Below are 16,605 nucleotides of genomic sequence, written 5' to 3' on the forward strand. Positions count from 1 at the left end.
TTCTTGTGAAATCATCCAAATGTACAAGTCTATCTGCTGTGCTATGCATACTCATTGATCAGTATCCTTAGAAATCAGCTAGATATCATAATTAAGATAAGCCAACATTGCTAGCAGCAAATTATACATCTACTTTAGATCCAATTACACTGTAATGACTGAGTGGCAAGGAGATATTGGCAGCTAAAACAGTGTCAAATAGCTTTCTTGAGGTAGAGCCAATAGCAGGGGGTAAAATTAGAATAATATCCCATAACATTTTAACCTCCTATAACAATCAGGGCGGAAAAAAAAAGCCAAAATTCCTAGGTAACAAATGTTAAAATGTTTTGAGTGGGAGTGGTGATTGTAAAAGTCAGCTTCTTCCTCAGGCTGAGGACTCCAGCTCCCCCCTGTCAGACCAAGCCCTGGGCTCTGCCAAGCGTTCATCTGCAGCCAACATGTGTTAGCTTCCAGAGCATCCTGCTGTGTGGAGAGGTGCACCCTGGAGGAGGGGAGGGGGTTCCCTCTCAGATGGAGGTCTGAGTGATTCCTGTGAGCAGGAAAAGGCCTGCAGGAAAGCTGAGCAGTGGGAATGTATTGTAGCTTGTGCAGTAGGAAAGAGAATAAGCTGTGCAAGCATAAAACCCATCCTAGCCACAGTCCTTTTATAATTGTGTTGGATCGTCACCAACATGATATTTAGAAAATATCAAAGCTGTGGTTTAGATCACAATGTTGTAGATATTCCTGTTGCTAGGAATTTAAAGAGAATCCAAATGCTCTCTTGATAAAGTCAAGCCTTTGTTGAGAAAGGTGTTTAATCCATTTGGGTCTTTGCACTTCAAGGAAAAGAGTATTTCAAAAGTTCCTTTGAATAGAAAAAAAAGAAAGCCAATGTAAACTGAATTGGTGTGTCAGTTGTAGTCATGGTCCCCAGCAGTTCCCTGGCAAAAGACAATAGCAAAAATCAAATTGCATGTGGACTGACATGTAGGGGGAAAAAAAATACAGGCTTCTGAACACCAACAAGAAATCCAGCATCAGTTTGCCAAGTCCCAGCAAGTCGGCAGAAGGCACTTCATGTAAGGAGACCTTCCTAGATTACTCCAGATTTGCCACCTCAGAAAAGTAAATGAAACACAGGTTGGGGTGTCAGGAGAAAAACACAATAGCAAGAGCTGCGAGGCTACGCAGAGGACAGATCCTGTGTGAGCACGGGGGAGTCTGCACCCTCCCCCCTACTCATAGCAGCGAGCAGAAAGATCAACTGGTTTTCTAAAACCACAATTGATAGAACTCTGTCTGAATTCTGGAATTTGTCTGATGCTTGAAGCAAAACTTGTGTTACTAAATGTTATAGAAAGTCTCTTGTATCAACACAATTAGCAACATATCCTGTGAACAGGGTAACTTAATCTTTTTCTTTAGAATATTTGAAATATTCTCAATTGAAAGTTGATTTTCCTCAGAAATGAAGAAGAATATGCATTCAGCTGAAATATTAGAGCTACTTCCAAAAATATTTCCACAGAAAGCTGGGATATGAACTGGCTACTTAGTCAAAGACAGATGAACTTCCTTCTGAAAAAGTTGCTTGGTTTGACTTTGATTCTAATTAGAAAGTCTGGGAAATGCAGTGTGTTCTAGTCAAATGAAACACCTATTGCAATTTGAATTGAAAAAGAAAGTAATTCTTAGGAAGAAATCGTGATACTCTGTATCAGTTGGCTTATGTTATATGCACTTTTAGTAACTGTTTATACTGGTTGCAGTAACTTCAGGTTCATCTCACTCTCACTCAGCATGCCTACAGCTAGCCATCCCATCTCCTTCTTTAAGAGCAGAACTGCAATTGACTCCAGAAATCATCTCATCTACTAATCTACTAACTCTAAATACTTGTCTTAGAAACTTTATCACTGAGACTGGAAAAAACCTCTAGGATCACCTCCTAGTCCAGCCATCCACCTATCACCAACGTTGCCCACTAACCCATGTTGCTAAGTGCCACATCTCCACGTTTCTTGAAAACCGCCAGGGGTGGTGACTCCATCACATCCCTCAGCTGCCCATTCCAGCACCTGACCACTGTTTTGGAGAAGAAATTCTTCCTAACCTGAATCTCCCCCAGTGTGTAATGTGGGGCCATTACCTCTCATCCTATTGCTGTTATCTGGGAGAAGAGGCCAAGCCCCACCTCACCACAACCTCCTTTCAGGCAGTTGTAGAGAGCGATAGGGTCACCCCTGAGCCTCCTCTCCTGCAGACCGAACAATCGCAGCTCCCTCAGCTACTTCCCATAATACTTGTGCTCCAGACCCTTCAGCAGCTTTGTTACCCTTCTCTGAACAAACTCCAAGGCTCTCATGCCTTTCTTGTACTGAGGGGCCCATGGGATGCATCTTAGGTCTTAGCACAGGACATATCAGACCTGTGGCAGCTCAGTTTTCTCAAGCTTGTCTCTCCCTAAGCCAGCATCACCCTTAATTTCTTGATCAGATGCATATTTAAATTAAATCAGATTAAATCCCTTTGTTAGAGTGCGTTAGCATTAAAAGGCAACATTTAATATGCACAAATGAGAACAAAAATAAGCAACAATATCTGTACAAAGTGAAAAATGCACCAAAAACTCAATAAAAGACACGAAAGTTGCTTTGCAAACACCTCCAGGAGATATTAGATGTGTGAGAAGTTTACAAAAATCTTTTGGTACTGCTCAGTAGCCTCTTGAAAGACAAGGCAGGCTCCAGTGTGGGACACAGGGCCCGTAGCAGGCAGGGAAGGAGAGCACATTGCACCCATACAGCACTGTGGGCAGGCTGCAGGGGCCAGAGCAGACCTTGCTGGTGTGATCATGCCTCAGGCCACACAGCAGGCTGGATCAGGGGAAAGCAAAGTTAGGTCAGGATTTCTGAGGCTTCAAATGCTGACCCGCTTCTCTCAGAGACGTACTAAACCTCAGATGTATTCTCTACTTGCATAAAGTGTTCATTTCTGCTGCCTTTGGTGAGATTTCTGCCAACACCCCAGAAAAGCAATAAGTTCAAAGAAAAAAAAAAGAGCAGCACTCACCTAAAAAACAAAGAAAGAAGTTGTCTGATAGAGCCCAGTGGACTAACAGTTGTAAGGGCAAGAAAAAGTAGCAAAACATTTAAGGATCTTTAAATTCTCCACAGAGCACTCTCACTGGCATGATCTCTAATATGAAAAACATATATATAATATATCTATTATCCTAGAAGAATTTCCTTTATGACACTGAAGAGAATACTTTCAAAAGGCTTAAAAAATAACTCCACATCTTTAAATATATATATACATATGTATATAAAGTAACCTATTTTCTCTCCTTTTTTGATGATACACATCATTTCCACGTATCATAAAAGTCCTTAATACTAACTTTTATAACACAATGGAAATCTGATTAGAACATTGTGTGGGTGTGGCGATTGTATGTGCTAAAGAAACTAAAACAGAAATCAGAATCAACAGGCATTTTCAAAAAAAAATTAGTTTTTTTATTTTGCAGGTAACATCTTTTCTCCCAAAATATACATCTTCACAAACAATGAGTCAAAGGAGCTCTCTCAGGACAAATTAAGCCCTTACACGAACAGAAAATACAGTAAAATACAGTCATTGGGTCAGACTTCAGAAACATTCCTAAACTTTAAAGTCCATGACGGCAAAAACAACAGAAATAAAGTAAGATTCAGTTATACTTACAGAGCCATTTATTTCTACAAATTAACACTGGCTATGTCTAAATTTTCAAGTAATACGGCACAATAGGAGTGAATACGCAGAGTTAAACAGCTGATGTGGAAGACCTGCTGCCCACAGTATCAGTGTGGAGGAGGCTTTGTTCTGGTGGGATTTCATAAACAAGGAGTGTGATAGTCCTGCTCCCGGAGGGCAAAAAGCCTTTGGTTCCATGAGAAATGGATGAAGATGGTGTACGCCTAAGGTGTTCCATGCTGACACAGGTCAAAACGTGGGGGACTGGGATGGGCAGGAGATGGCCTCAAAAGCACACTTCTGCCCCATGTGTAAATACCAACTAACCACTTGCACTGTCAGTACAAAAATCTAGCCAAAGTGTTTGCCTAAAAGAATTTTCAAATAACACTTTAAGTTACCGTAAACAGCAAATATTTAAAGTTAAAATAGCTTGGAGAATGCTCTCTGCCTTAAATTTCCACTCTTCTGGATCATCAGTTACTCCCATTTCCCTACTTCTATGAAATTCCACTACAGAAATACAAGAAAGAAAAACATTTAGGAATTTTAAGATATTTTACTGTACACCCTTAAAATGGTAAATATTCTGGATATATACAACACATGTACAAAATACAGTCTCCCTTTACTGTAGTGGTCTGGCTATAAGTTGTGCTTTCCTCCCTATTTAGGAAGTCTAATGTTGCTTAGTTCCATAAAAGTTTTCATGAAACGTACAATTTGCTAATAGCAAACAGATCAAAAAGTAGTGCATTCAGTAAGCATTATATTCTTAACGGAGTGCTAACAAACCTTAGTCTTAAGGTTGAGTAGTCTCTCATTAATTGTATAAAACTGAATTTTTAAGCATTAAAAAAATTCCTTATCTCCATTTTTTTTTTTATAGGGCAAAATTTCAGCTCATATTTGAGCCAGCTTTCAGATCAAACATCATTCTGAAGGCGAAACTTCAATTTAGTTTGATTTTATCAGTTTTGATAGCTTTTCTCTGTTTCAGCTGAGATAAAACCAGGAAGAAGATGGCAGAGCACCTGTTCCCTGGGTGTTTCAAAGCCCAATTAATTGGAGTGTGCTTGAATAAAAAACCCACAGATTAGATGTGTTCCCAACTCAAATCAGCAAATCTGTTGTAGCTTGCCTTAGACCTTACTCATAAAACAGTATTGCATTTATTGCCGTGTCTATACAAAATTCCCACAGATTATAAAACCAGTGACCATTATTCATTTGCTGCCCATGAGTAATTATCTAAAACTCTAAAATCATGTTTGCCTGACTGATAAATGCACGTTTGTATGCTTCCAGATAGAAAATATTCATATAACAACGGAGATCGGATTCAAATACCGATTTGAAGGTAATTACTCTGTTGCTGTATTTCTCATACACACAGACAAAGAAATGTTGGCAAAAATAGTCATAATTTCTTGACTGGTAGAAACTTGAACATGTATGAAATTACTGCCCTCAGGCTAAAATCTACCTGTCCCGCTGGTAGAAATACTAATTCTCAGAAGATGCTTTTATGTGTTATGTTATACCTTGATCTCACCACCACAAACGCAGTAGAAACCACTGTATTTCTGCATCAATGCACCGGTGCTCCAAGCAAGACATAAGTAAATTAGGGTTGCCAAACAGAGGGAGAGGAAGAACATTATTAAGTGATACTCAGCAGCTTCATCTGCCCCTTTCCCTAGCCAGAGTAGGTTCTTCAGGACAGCAAGTAGGATACCTTCTTCACAGTACACCTGACTATTACTTACACAATGCTTAAACTTACTTTAAGTGACAATGCAACAAAAATCCTTGTTTGAAGAATCTATGTTTCATTAAAACATAACACTAACAAAAAATAGTAAAGAGTCCTTATGGCATAAGTTCTTGCTCTCTACATATAAACCAACCACATTAAAAAAAAAAAAATTGCAACATCATAAAATACAGTTCTGGCAACTGACACACTCAGTATCCATCTCAGCTGTGATTTGTTCCTCCATTTTGCAGAGCACTAGGAGGAGGAAGACATCTCCACACGCTCTTCCTCGGGTTGAAATGAAACATCAAGCCAAAGGCTGCGTTTTTGGGTAGATGCAGATCATGATTTCTGGTCCTCCTCTGACGGGACAACTTCCAAGAGGATTTGCAATGCTTCAGTTCCAGTGTCTGCAAAAATAAAAGCATACGTGTGGGAGATTCTTTGGGTGGATGGAGAAGGAAGAAGCAGCCAGGAAAACTGTCTCATCTGCTACACAACCTGCTTGCAGGCAGTGTTCATGAGTTACATATACCTGATGCACATATCATTTAAATGCCTGGCTTATTTTTTTGTCATTTTAACTATGTGTTCTTTACCTCTCATGATATTGACATAAAATAACAACAGAAAGGTATATAGGTATAAACCTGTTCAATAAAGGTATGCATGCATTTAAGGACTACTGTAAAACACGATTGCTCTCCGCAGCTGCTTAGTTTTAACACAGTCATAATGTTAAAATAAAACTCTGGAAGGGTTCAGACAAGTTAATTCAGCTGTGCCAAGTTCTGCCTAACCAAAAAAGGAAACAAAACAAAGAAACTATGGAAGAAAGAAAATGATTATAATGCTTCATAGATCTAAGGATGTCACATGTATAAAGAAACTTTACATTCTTTGTCACTGTGGACATATTTCCATCCTGTAAGTTCCTTCCACTTAGAGAACTGATTCATAAGTGGCACAGTTCATTTATATATTGAAGAGTAAAAGAGCATTACCACTTCTTTTATTAGTTTTTTTTCTTTTCCATTTTCAGCAACACATTTTCAGCTAGAAGGATTTATTGTGAAAGAAAGTTTCTGTTTCCCTGTCTAGTAATACGTGTCAGCATCTACACCAATGAGGAGTGAGAAGGGTAAAGCAGTGCAGCTCTCAGAAGACACGAATCAGAACTGCTTCCCTGCTTCGCTGTCTAAGAGCCTCTGCCATCTTCTGCTCTTTCCTCTGGAGGTCAGCAGCACAGCACATAGCCAGCTTGCCCTCAGACTACACACTGATGGAGTCAGAGAGGCTGAGATTCAACAGGGACTGGCATTTTCTTCCATCTCCCTCCCTTCCAGCAGCAGGGACTTCAGATCTGGGCTGTGTGGATCTGAGGTGAAGGGCAGGAGGATGGCCAGCAGTGGGAAGCCAGCAGGGGTTCGCCCTGGCTGGCCCACTCCTTCCAGGCTCGAAGATGAGCAAAGGAGTAAGAAGAAAGAGACGTGCTGTCAAGCTGAGCTGAGGTTCTTGGAGAAAGGGCACAGCAGCAGAGAGAGAGCCAAGGCACTTCGAGATCTGTCTGGGATATCAATATCCTGTTAGACTAACCATGCCCAGCCACCTGCAGCCAAGCCTTGCCCTCCCTGTAGTGGGAGGCAGCCACCCCTCTTTCACCTCCATGCAGTAGAAGCAAATGGAGAAGCAATCGCACAAGCATGGGAGTGAGGGGGTTGAGTTGCTAGTTTGGCTGTTTTTGGTTGCAATATATACAAGGTAAGACGGAGTAAGAACATTTCATTCTGTCATCAGTCAGTATTTATATTGTCAGCTTTTAGCAGGACCTGGATTTACAACCACCTTTCCATTTGTAATGAGACAAAGTATCATCAGTAAAGACACCTCTTCTTTCTACTTTCAACCCTAATTTCCCATTTCAAGTGTAGAAGTCGCTGTGAATAAGTTCCAACAACCTTAACCAAAAAAAGCCCTGAGCTGGCAGTTCTATGAGTGCCATATAGAGCTTGGAAGATTAAAAAAACCAGTAATTTTCTGCATATTTATAAGACTGGACATAAAATCTGCAGCAACATACACTGAGGAAATTTTCTGTGGATCACCGCATCACATGCTCAAAAAAGAGAAGAGCAAACAATATATGATACTGTGTCCTGAGTGAGGAAGCATCATCCTCTGGTGTTTGTACATAACCCTGAAGGAGACATTTCATTATATAAACAGAAAATTTCTCTTCCAGTATGGGCTCAGGCTATGAAGAAAGAGCGTTCAACTTCTAAAGACTTCCCGATTCAATCCACTCTAGAGAAATAAAGCATGAATCTACTGTTGGGTTATCAACTGAGAAGTCCCTCTGAAAGATTCCTGGTGCTGGTGCCCCATCCTTTTACACATTCATCTGCTTCAAAGGATTTGCTAGACTTGACTTTTTTTCATTTTCACATTAGTTGTACAAAAAGCAAGCAAGCAGAGGTCAAATGAAGCCTGTACTACCTGAAAATGATTTGTCCCAGCCATTTGGTGCTACAGCAAAATTCCTTTGGAAAAGAACAAAATGTTATTCTCACTGCAAAATACCACCCAGACCCTATTAACCTCTCCAACTGTGAAGTGATCTTTTGTTCAATACAGTAATTTGGTAAAGAGAATGGGCAATGTAAATGCCATTAAGGACAGTCAAAATGTGCTCATCCAAAGAATAAAGACATTCAGTCTTTGGTGGGGATTTCTTGGGTAATGCGACTCATCTTCAGGCTGGGTATTTGAACTCACTATTCCTGGCTGTTCAACATCCCTCTCCTCTGATCATTACAAAATTACAAAATACTTATATATAGACTCATCTTCTGTGAGGCTGGTTTGTACCTGCGGGATCTTGCAGCATGTTCCAAGGCGTGTCTGGGGAGATGAACAAGTGACATTCACCCCAACAAGGTGACTGCAAATGGGCAAAGAGGGACCCATGCCACCTGCACACTGGGCACAGCCTTACCAGCAGGACACTGTGCTCAGACCAACCAGCTCTGACCCCCAGCAGTACTGCACAGAGTGTTCTGTTCAAGTCTAAGTACACTAGATCTATTGCATTTCCCTTCTGTCTGGAAAAATCAGTTATCTTCTCAAAGACAGTTAGCCAGCTCATCTGGCAAAAATCTGCCTTTGGTGAATTGCAATCAATTTTTTTCACGCTCTCCACTTACACTGTGTCCAGAATTACTCTTTCATGCCTAAACTCTTCTAATGCATATGGTTTCGAAGCAGGAATAACAATTTCTCAGCTGTGCCATGACTATTCCATCCTGTATCTCACAGAGGTACCTTAAGTGAATTCATCCTCATTCAGTGCATTTGAAAAACACTCTCAGGCCATACAGAGGAGCACTCTTCGCTTTTAAAGTCATGCCAGTTTAATAATGACCTCGTGCTGAATGTTTATTGCTTACTTTGAGAAGTAAAAAAAATCTTTATATTTAACAAGTAAATCCCCTCTCTACTCCACCTAAAAACTGTCAACATCACTTTTCCATCATTACTGTTGTTATTTTGGGAATAATAATTGTAGAGCAAACAAGCTGTTTCACCCACTGCCTGGCACCCGCTGCTCTCCCCCCTGAGCCAGCACACTGTGTCCACATACATTACACAGGCACCCAGCCTTCTTTCTAGGAGGAGAGTTTTGTGTTATCTGAAAAGCTAGAAGATTTACTTTCATTGTCACAGCTGGCAGAATGAGCTCCACATGTACCCAGACTACCTTAAAGAGAACATTTTTTCTCTCATGCAAGTAATGTGGTTCAACACTGGCATCCTGTGGCCAGAGATTCAAGTGACTATATTCCAAAACCTCTGAGTCTTCACAGAAAATGCTAAAAATCTCCAGGGTATGATAAGGGAAAATCTCCTAGTTCCTAAATATCTATTTGTCTGAGAAATTACAAACAGACAAACAACTATTTAATGGAATGTCTTTTTGCACACAATTATTTTCATCTGCACTGGAATTTTCTACTCAATCCCAGGGTATTTCATGTAATTTACAACTTTCCTGATATAAAATTAAATAGACCAGGAACTGATAGCCTTAAACTAGCACCTTTTTAATGTAAATATTTTCTGCTCTGTTGTCTATGGATTTCCCAGAATGAATTGAAAAATTCATTAATTTTACAATAGATGAGATATAAATACATAGACTTAATTTTTATCATCTATACGTATATAAAAATACATATAATAGGTTCCAGTGTAATACATATAAATACTGAGATACTCTTATGGTGAGCATCTCATTTTAAAGCATTCTTTAATAATGCAGCACAAAAAAACACAGATTTTCAGTTCACCACCTATATTATAGGACAATATACATAACTTTAGTATATACACTAAAACTATTTGTAGCTGAAATTTTTCAGGAGTTGAGTTTTTTGGTTTGCAGAAGAGATTTTCTTTTAGTTTCATTTCTCCCATCTCGAGTACTTTGCCCATATTCTTAATTCATTTTTTGAATATTACCTGCATTTTCCTAACTTCCTCTCGTGTTCAGTGAGAAAAAAAGAAAAGAATAAATGACAATGATTTCTTTCTATGCTCCAAATAACCCTTCTCAAGCATATCCGAACTTTCACAAATGCCTTTATAAACATTCAGAAAAGGCATAAAAATGATTCTCTGTGTATTTTACGTGTCACTTTGGAAGTTGTTTGTCACAAAGCACGGAAACCATTTCCACAGAGCAGTGTCAGGTTTGGTGTCTTTTTCCCTCGTTTGGCTGGGAGCCATCCTCAAGGACAATACACACCCCCACCAAACCTAACCAAGCCTGTCCCATTTTCACACATTCCTCAGTGGTACACAGACATGCAGTGCCAACAGTGAGTACCAAGCACATCCTGTAATCACAACTGTGACATTTAAGTTTCCAAACCAATTCTGCTACGAGTGAAATACTGTCTCTAACAGTGTAGAAGAGAGGGAGATTGAATTTAAAAGGAATCACATGGTTGTAAGGACAAGGAGGGGAAAAGGAAGCAGAAAGAGAGGCATGCAGGCATTTGAAGTCACTCTCCTTGGCTGAAGAATAGGCTTGCTGTAAACATCTCTTTTAGTTAGTTGACATTGATTGTAACCAATGCTACAGCATACTCCACAAAGAAACTTGCATTGTCATGCCCGGAGCAGAGCAGCCAAGGGAATCGATAGCAAGGATTTCACAGCAGCCGGAGCCCTGAGAAATTTCTGGAGTTGGATCAAGGAGGGGAGCCCCCTGGGGACTTACCTAAGAGCTTTCTGAACCACTTTGGTTTCTTGTCCCATACAATAAAGAGGTAGTAGGCAGGAACTCCAGTCAGGGTTATTGCGAATCCAATCCCTGTATTGACTGGATCGGAGTAAAGTGACAGTGCAACCATGAAGAGGCAGGTGAAGGAAAACAATGCTGGAATAAATAGAGGCACCTGGAATACAACCACACAAAGAATCATTACTTGGCATTGACCTTGCTGTTGAATGATAATGGTATTTAATGTTCCATGAAATGTAAACCAGATAAAACTCAGCAGTACAGGATAGTCCTGGAGAAATGCAGGTCTTTAGAAGAGGCACACAAAATGCCAGTGACTGCAGGAACCAAGCTAAGCCAAGTGCTACGCAGTAAGCACCACAGAAGTCTTTTAATTACACACTAAAACACTAGAGTGTTTTATGCCCTTTAAAATGTAAGGGCTGTAAATATGTTACATTACAAAATTCCTTTCTCTAATCCTCCAGTAGATAAGTAAGCAGCACTAACTGCAGTAAAGATTTCCTCTTTGATAATTACCTATTAGAAAACATTTTAAAACACAACATGGAGCACAAGCCACCTTTTAAAACTATTAAGAAGATATTGATTTTCTTCCTAAGGTAAAAATCAAAATCTGGCAGGAAGAGAGCAAATTAAACACCCATTTGACAACTGATAAAGATATTTGATACCATTATGCAACTGATAGCTTCTGGAAAAGCAATTTTCTGACAATATGACTGGTAGCATTATCAGTGTCAGTGTTAAAAGGATAAAAAAAAAAAAATAGCAATATCAAATTAATTCTCTCAATTTTAAAGAATGCCACCACAATCACTGTTACCACCTTCCTGTGCCACAGCTTGTGAAATGTTTGGTGTAATGGAGAATTAGAGAATTCCCTGGAGACTATTTTCTTCCTTTCATGCCTTGAAACATTACTGTTCCTGTTTTCTGCACTGTCAAAGCATTTTTTTAATCAAAGCAAAATGGGCTGTGCTGTTGACCTTCTTATTTGCTGTTATGCCCGCGAGAACACAACTGCACATTCTGAGTTCTTCATAAAATGGATTTCTTAGGAATACATAAATAGGGCTAGAATCCTCCACATTTGTCATCATGATACCTTTCCATACACATAATGGGAAAACTGACTCTGTAAGATGTTACACGAAGCAAGATCAGCAACAGAACTAAGTTCAAAGTAGCTATAGTTCAGTGGGCCAAACTATTGTTATTTTCTTCTGGTTTCATAGTAACAGTGCCTGCAAACCACTCGTGAGTTCCAAATATCACAGTAATATCACTACTAACTTATTTGCACATCATGTTTGGTATAATTTATAATGAATAGACGATGAAATATAAATTGAATTTAAAGCTCATACCTGGCATGAATTTTGGTGGAAAAATTATTCAAATCTTTAACAAAATATAGAATTAATTGAGGACTAGATGACTAGCCCTAGTATTTGGAGTTTGAAGCTTATGAAACTACACCAGACTGGAGGTATTTTCACACAACTTTGCAGAGCATAAATACCTTAGCTTGCCTCACACTGCCTCAACACGATAGGCAAAACTGAGCAAACACCTTGCCTTTTGCACAGCAAGCTCAATCGCTCCCCTACAGCCACCAGGGAATTAATAAAAATTGTCTTTCAGAAGGGAGCTCAGCCAGGATAGCATTGGAGGACTTGAAGGAAAACACGAGGAGACTCTTCAATGTAACAGACTATTTTCTATTAACTTCTGTTTTTTTTCTCAAAATAGGCTAACTTTTTACATCAGCAAATGCTGCTTTGCTATCTGACTAGACAATAGATACAAGGGAGAAAAATTCATGTAGAACAGCATAGAGAAAAGGTTACCTTGAAAGGACGAGGCATATCAGGACGTTTATATCTGAGATAAATCAAGCCAGCAACTACCAGTCCAATAAAAAGCCACCTGGCAAAACTGAGGAAATTCAGGAGGCTGTAGAGATCCCCACTGAATAACATTATCATTGTGAGAGGGTGCTGCAAAAGAAATTAAGAGTGTAAGAGGCTTTTAATGGTCTGATTTCTGTTATTTTATAGCCAAATCCATCGCCATAGAGAGAAGCAACAGTCTTATCCAGAGATACATGAGGGCCACAGCCTTCGAGTCTGCCAGCTCATGCAACCAGATGTTTGATAAGTGTCTACCAGTTCCCTGGGATCATGTTTAACCAACATTGTCTATCCTGGCTGACCGCATGTGAGCCATATACACCTGTCCCCAGTGACCCAGACAAATACACAGGCACCACAACACACGTGCACCCTGTGCTTTGTTCTCACAGGGCCTGCCCACCACTCCTCTGCTTGCTCATGACAAAGGAAGCATGTTAGAGGTTGGCTACACACCATAGGATGCTGGCTGGGCACACCAGGCTGACGCCAGCTTGTATTAGCAGCATGCCCTGTAGGCTTGAGGGGTGTAGACTTACTGCACATTGGAAATGCAAACATTTCTAAGCAGAGATAAGCAATTAGCTGTCACTCAAGAGGTTGCTGAACAGCAAAAAGGGAAAACAACAGTAAAATAAATACATTTCTTCATTAAATAGGTCTTTTGAGTTATGTCTGTGAGATGGCTGAAAGCTTATGCACAAACCAGAGTGTTGTACCTGGGGTTGGATGATTAGTGTAGGCTACATGGATCTGCTTCAGCATTATCTCTGGACAAAAGCAGAATATCTGTAGCTTGGACCAACTATAAAGGGTAGTCCACACTTTCCACATGAGAGATTCTATACCTGCAATGACACAGCCCTTGCATTTGGGGATGAAGACACCCACAAGCATCACTATTGTGCAATCCTTCAGAAAAAGAGAATGTCCTAGTGGTGACAGTCCCTCTAGGTTTATTGAAATGCAGCTCCCTAAAGATTTAACTGGGCTAAGTCTTCGTATAAAGAACATTTGCATTAGAGATCTAGAGTCGCAGTCTCTATTTGTTTTTTTTTTTGTTGTTTTTTTTTTTAAGCAGTGAGGACTATGTGGATTTGAATCAGAAGGATCAATACTTCAAATATGGATATCTGGCTTCCAAACTCTAATGACTTACAAAGCACTTAGTTCTTTACTCATGGATATTAAGCAAACTTCTCTGTAAAGATCAAAGGAAATTTTTCCACTGAATTACACTGGGTCAGAATTCCTCTATATAGACTCAGTCCCTAGAAGAAATCTCAGTTATGGGAGTGATATTACAACAAAGGGCACAACCAGTGAAAATGAGCTAAGAGAATCAAAACCATACTGAATGGTTTCTTGGAATTGTTACATACACATCCATCAAATATCAGGAGATACGAAATACTCAAATTTCTTAATTCCTAAATGTTTGTTTTTTGTTTTCTTTTTCAGGCCTCAAACACTGAACATGCTCATTTTCTCAATTTCTCCTCAAGATCCATTCCCATTTGTATAGCATGTAGAGCTTGAAAGGAGAAATAAAAGAAGAAGATGCTAAAATGCAGACTACTGATGCAGAATATATCCTGCAACTACTCTGCTTGCACTGAGGTAAGAAAAACATAATCCTTGAATGAAAACCATCTTCATATGAATCTGACTTTTTTAAAGGAGATCAATGCACTAGTAATGGGACCAGATGCAACAGAAGGAAACATTTTTCAGGGTAAAAAAATAAATCTATCTATATATATGAATATTTTAGTTTATTTAGGGCATTTCATTCCACAGAAAAAGTCAATGCAATTTACCTGATGATTATGAATATTTCAGCCCAAAGAAATAAAATGCAAAGTGAACATTTAATTAAAATGAATTCCCTTAAAACTTTTCACCATAATTATTCTGTCTAGTTTTGCAAACTTGGATGCCTACAGCTGCGTGGGCATATATAAGATTCAATACTTCAGCTGGCATTTCAAAAGTGAGCTCACAGGCATGTCTAGCAAAAACTGATTTAAATTCCAGTACTAGCAACTGATCTTGCTTGTGCAGACTTATACGTACACACATCTCCTGCTGTAGTTAGAACTCCCCCGGATGCAGAGGTCTGTCCAAACACATTACAGTCATGGGTCCCAAAAGAGTGGTCGAACACCCACAGCTATGAAAAAATCTGCAAGTTAAGTGGAAATCTACTTGGCACTATGCAAATTGGTGTGAAGTTTGTATTTTGACATTTTGTCCTAACATTTCACTACACAAATTAGCCTGCAATGCAAACACATAGCCAACATTCTAGCCTCTATGCTAGAATACAGTAATAGGATTTCCACTGTAATACTGGTGCTTCTCCTCAGACGATTCACAGACTATTGCCCAGGCACACATACTCTCATTTTTTAATCACCACTACACCACACTGCTGAGGGTTCACTTTCCATTATCGTAGTGCATAATTGTTTGCATTTTTCACTGTAAGGTGGTATAATGAGCTTTTAGGGTGCCCCCAGACACCAGTGTTTAGCTGCACTTTCAGTTAAATGAAGACCTTTTTTTGTTTGTTTGTTTAACAAGAATTTGTCTCTCTGAAAGGGAGCTAGCTCATCTCTAGCACATCCTTAGGAAAAAAAAGGCAATAAGACATGAATTTGGTTCCAGCAATAGGCAGTCACGCGCTACCAACAAGATAGCAAGGAGGAGATGATAGGACAAGAACAACTCCCAGGTCTCATTCTTCTCTTTTCTGTCCTCTACCCTGCCCAAAGCCCGCATATACATCAATAAATGAGACTCAAGCAGTGCCCAAATTCTGTTTGAATCCTCCTGAGCAAGCCCATAATACGAATTCTTGTGCAGGAACATTTGTTTGTATGATTTACCAAAACAATGACAGCTGGCAGAGGAGTGTGCTTGCGGACATGAATCATGGAGAGAATTTCCGGAAGGTGACCCTCACGGGAGGCAACGAAGAACATCCTGGTGGGAAATAAATGTGGACAGACTTTAAATGTGCTCATTACTGTGACAAGGCAAAGCAGCTCATGAAAGTCACACAACACAGCAGCACTTCTTAGGCTCGTTTGAGGTGCTCAGAATGAAAAGAGTAGCAGAGAGGCCCATAAGCAGAAATCAAAGTAATCTCTGTTTGTGTCCCCCCCTCATCTTATACTATGATCAGTGTTTAGAAGTAGTTAATGTTTTCCCTCCAATTTACCTCCTTCACATGAAACAAAACAACCATTAATGAAGTGCTACACTCAAAGGGATCCGTTTCCAAACTGTTCAAAGGGTTTTAGCAATGATACTAAACTCAACAGGAGAAAAGCGAGGGCAGAAAAAACAAACTTTATAAACTTTTCAGTCATTTTCAATTTCCTACTGGAGGAATAAAGCCTTTTCTTTCTTCTACTTGCTTTCTTATTTTCAATATATATCCTACACCTTTCATTTCCAGTAATATTAACATATACTTACCTGGAGACTGCAAAAATGCCACCATTCATAGATCCAAAGCAGGAGAGAGCAACAAACACTGGTACAGCTAAAGAAAAGCTTCCCATTAATCGTTCGGCAAAGGTCTGTTGGAGGAGAGAAAAACATACCATGACTTTTCCCTCAGAAAACATGAAAGCAATTTTATTTTATTAACAAATTATTAATAAGCATTTTAATTTTATTTATAACCCTCTTTGCTTCCCTCACTGAAACTTGTGCTGTGCATTTGTGACTCCTCCCTCTCCAACACAAAGCTGCTGCAGATGAGGTCTTTCACTCTTACTTCTGACTGTCCATGATAGGCCTCCAGCTGAGACAGAGCTGTTGAGGTGGAATCAGGCCTTGACTTTGCCTTCAAAAAGAAGACTCACTCTGAACAGATCAGATTCTGA

General features: G+C 39.6%; 1 protein-coding gene across 3 annotated transcripts in view; it reads right to left on the reverse strand.

Moving 5' to 3' along the window:
- Positions 1–3,483: 3,483 nt before the first annotated feature.
- SLC7A11 (solute carrier family 7 member 11) overlaps positions 3,484–16,605 on the reverse strand; it is a 95,583-nt gene continuing 82,461 nt past the window's right edge. For all 3 annotated transcript variants that reach the window (XM_085222083.1, XM_085222082.1, XM_003205399.5), the window contains 5 exons: positions 16,193–16,296; positions 15,598–15,694; positions 12,644–12,793; positions 10,767–10,944; positions 3,484–5,895 (listed from right to left, as the gene is read on the reverse strand). In XM_085222083.1, coding sequence (XP_085078209.1) covers positions 5,828–5,895; positions 10,767–10,944; positions 12,644–12,793; positions 15,598–15,694; positions 16,193–16,296 — 597 coding nt within the window. In that variant the 3' untranslated portion in view covers positions 3,484–5,827. The remainder of the gene's footprint in view (positions 5,896–10,766; positions 10,945–12,643; positions 12,794–15,597; positions 15,695–16,192; positions 16,297–16,605) is intronic.

Source organism: Meleagris gallopavo, chromosome 4 (assembly GCF_905368555.1).
Source record: "Meleagris gallopavo chromosome 4, MGAL_WU_HG_1.1, whole genome shotgun sequence".
NCBI classification, from domain to species: domain Eukaryota; kingdom Metazoa; phylum Chordata; class Aves; order Galliformes; family Phasianidae; genus Meleagris; species Meleagris gallopavo.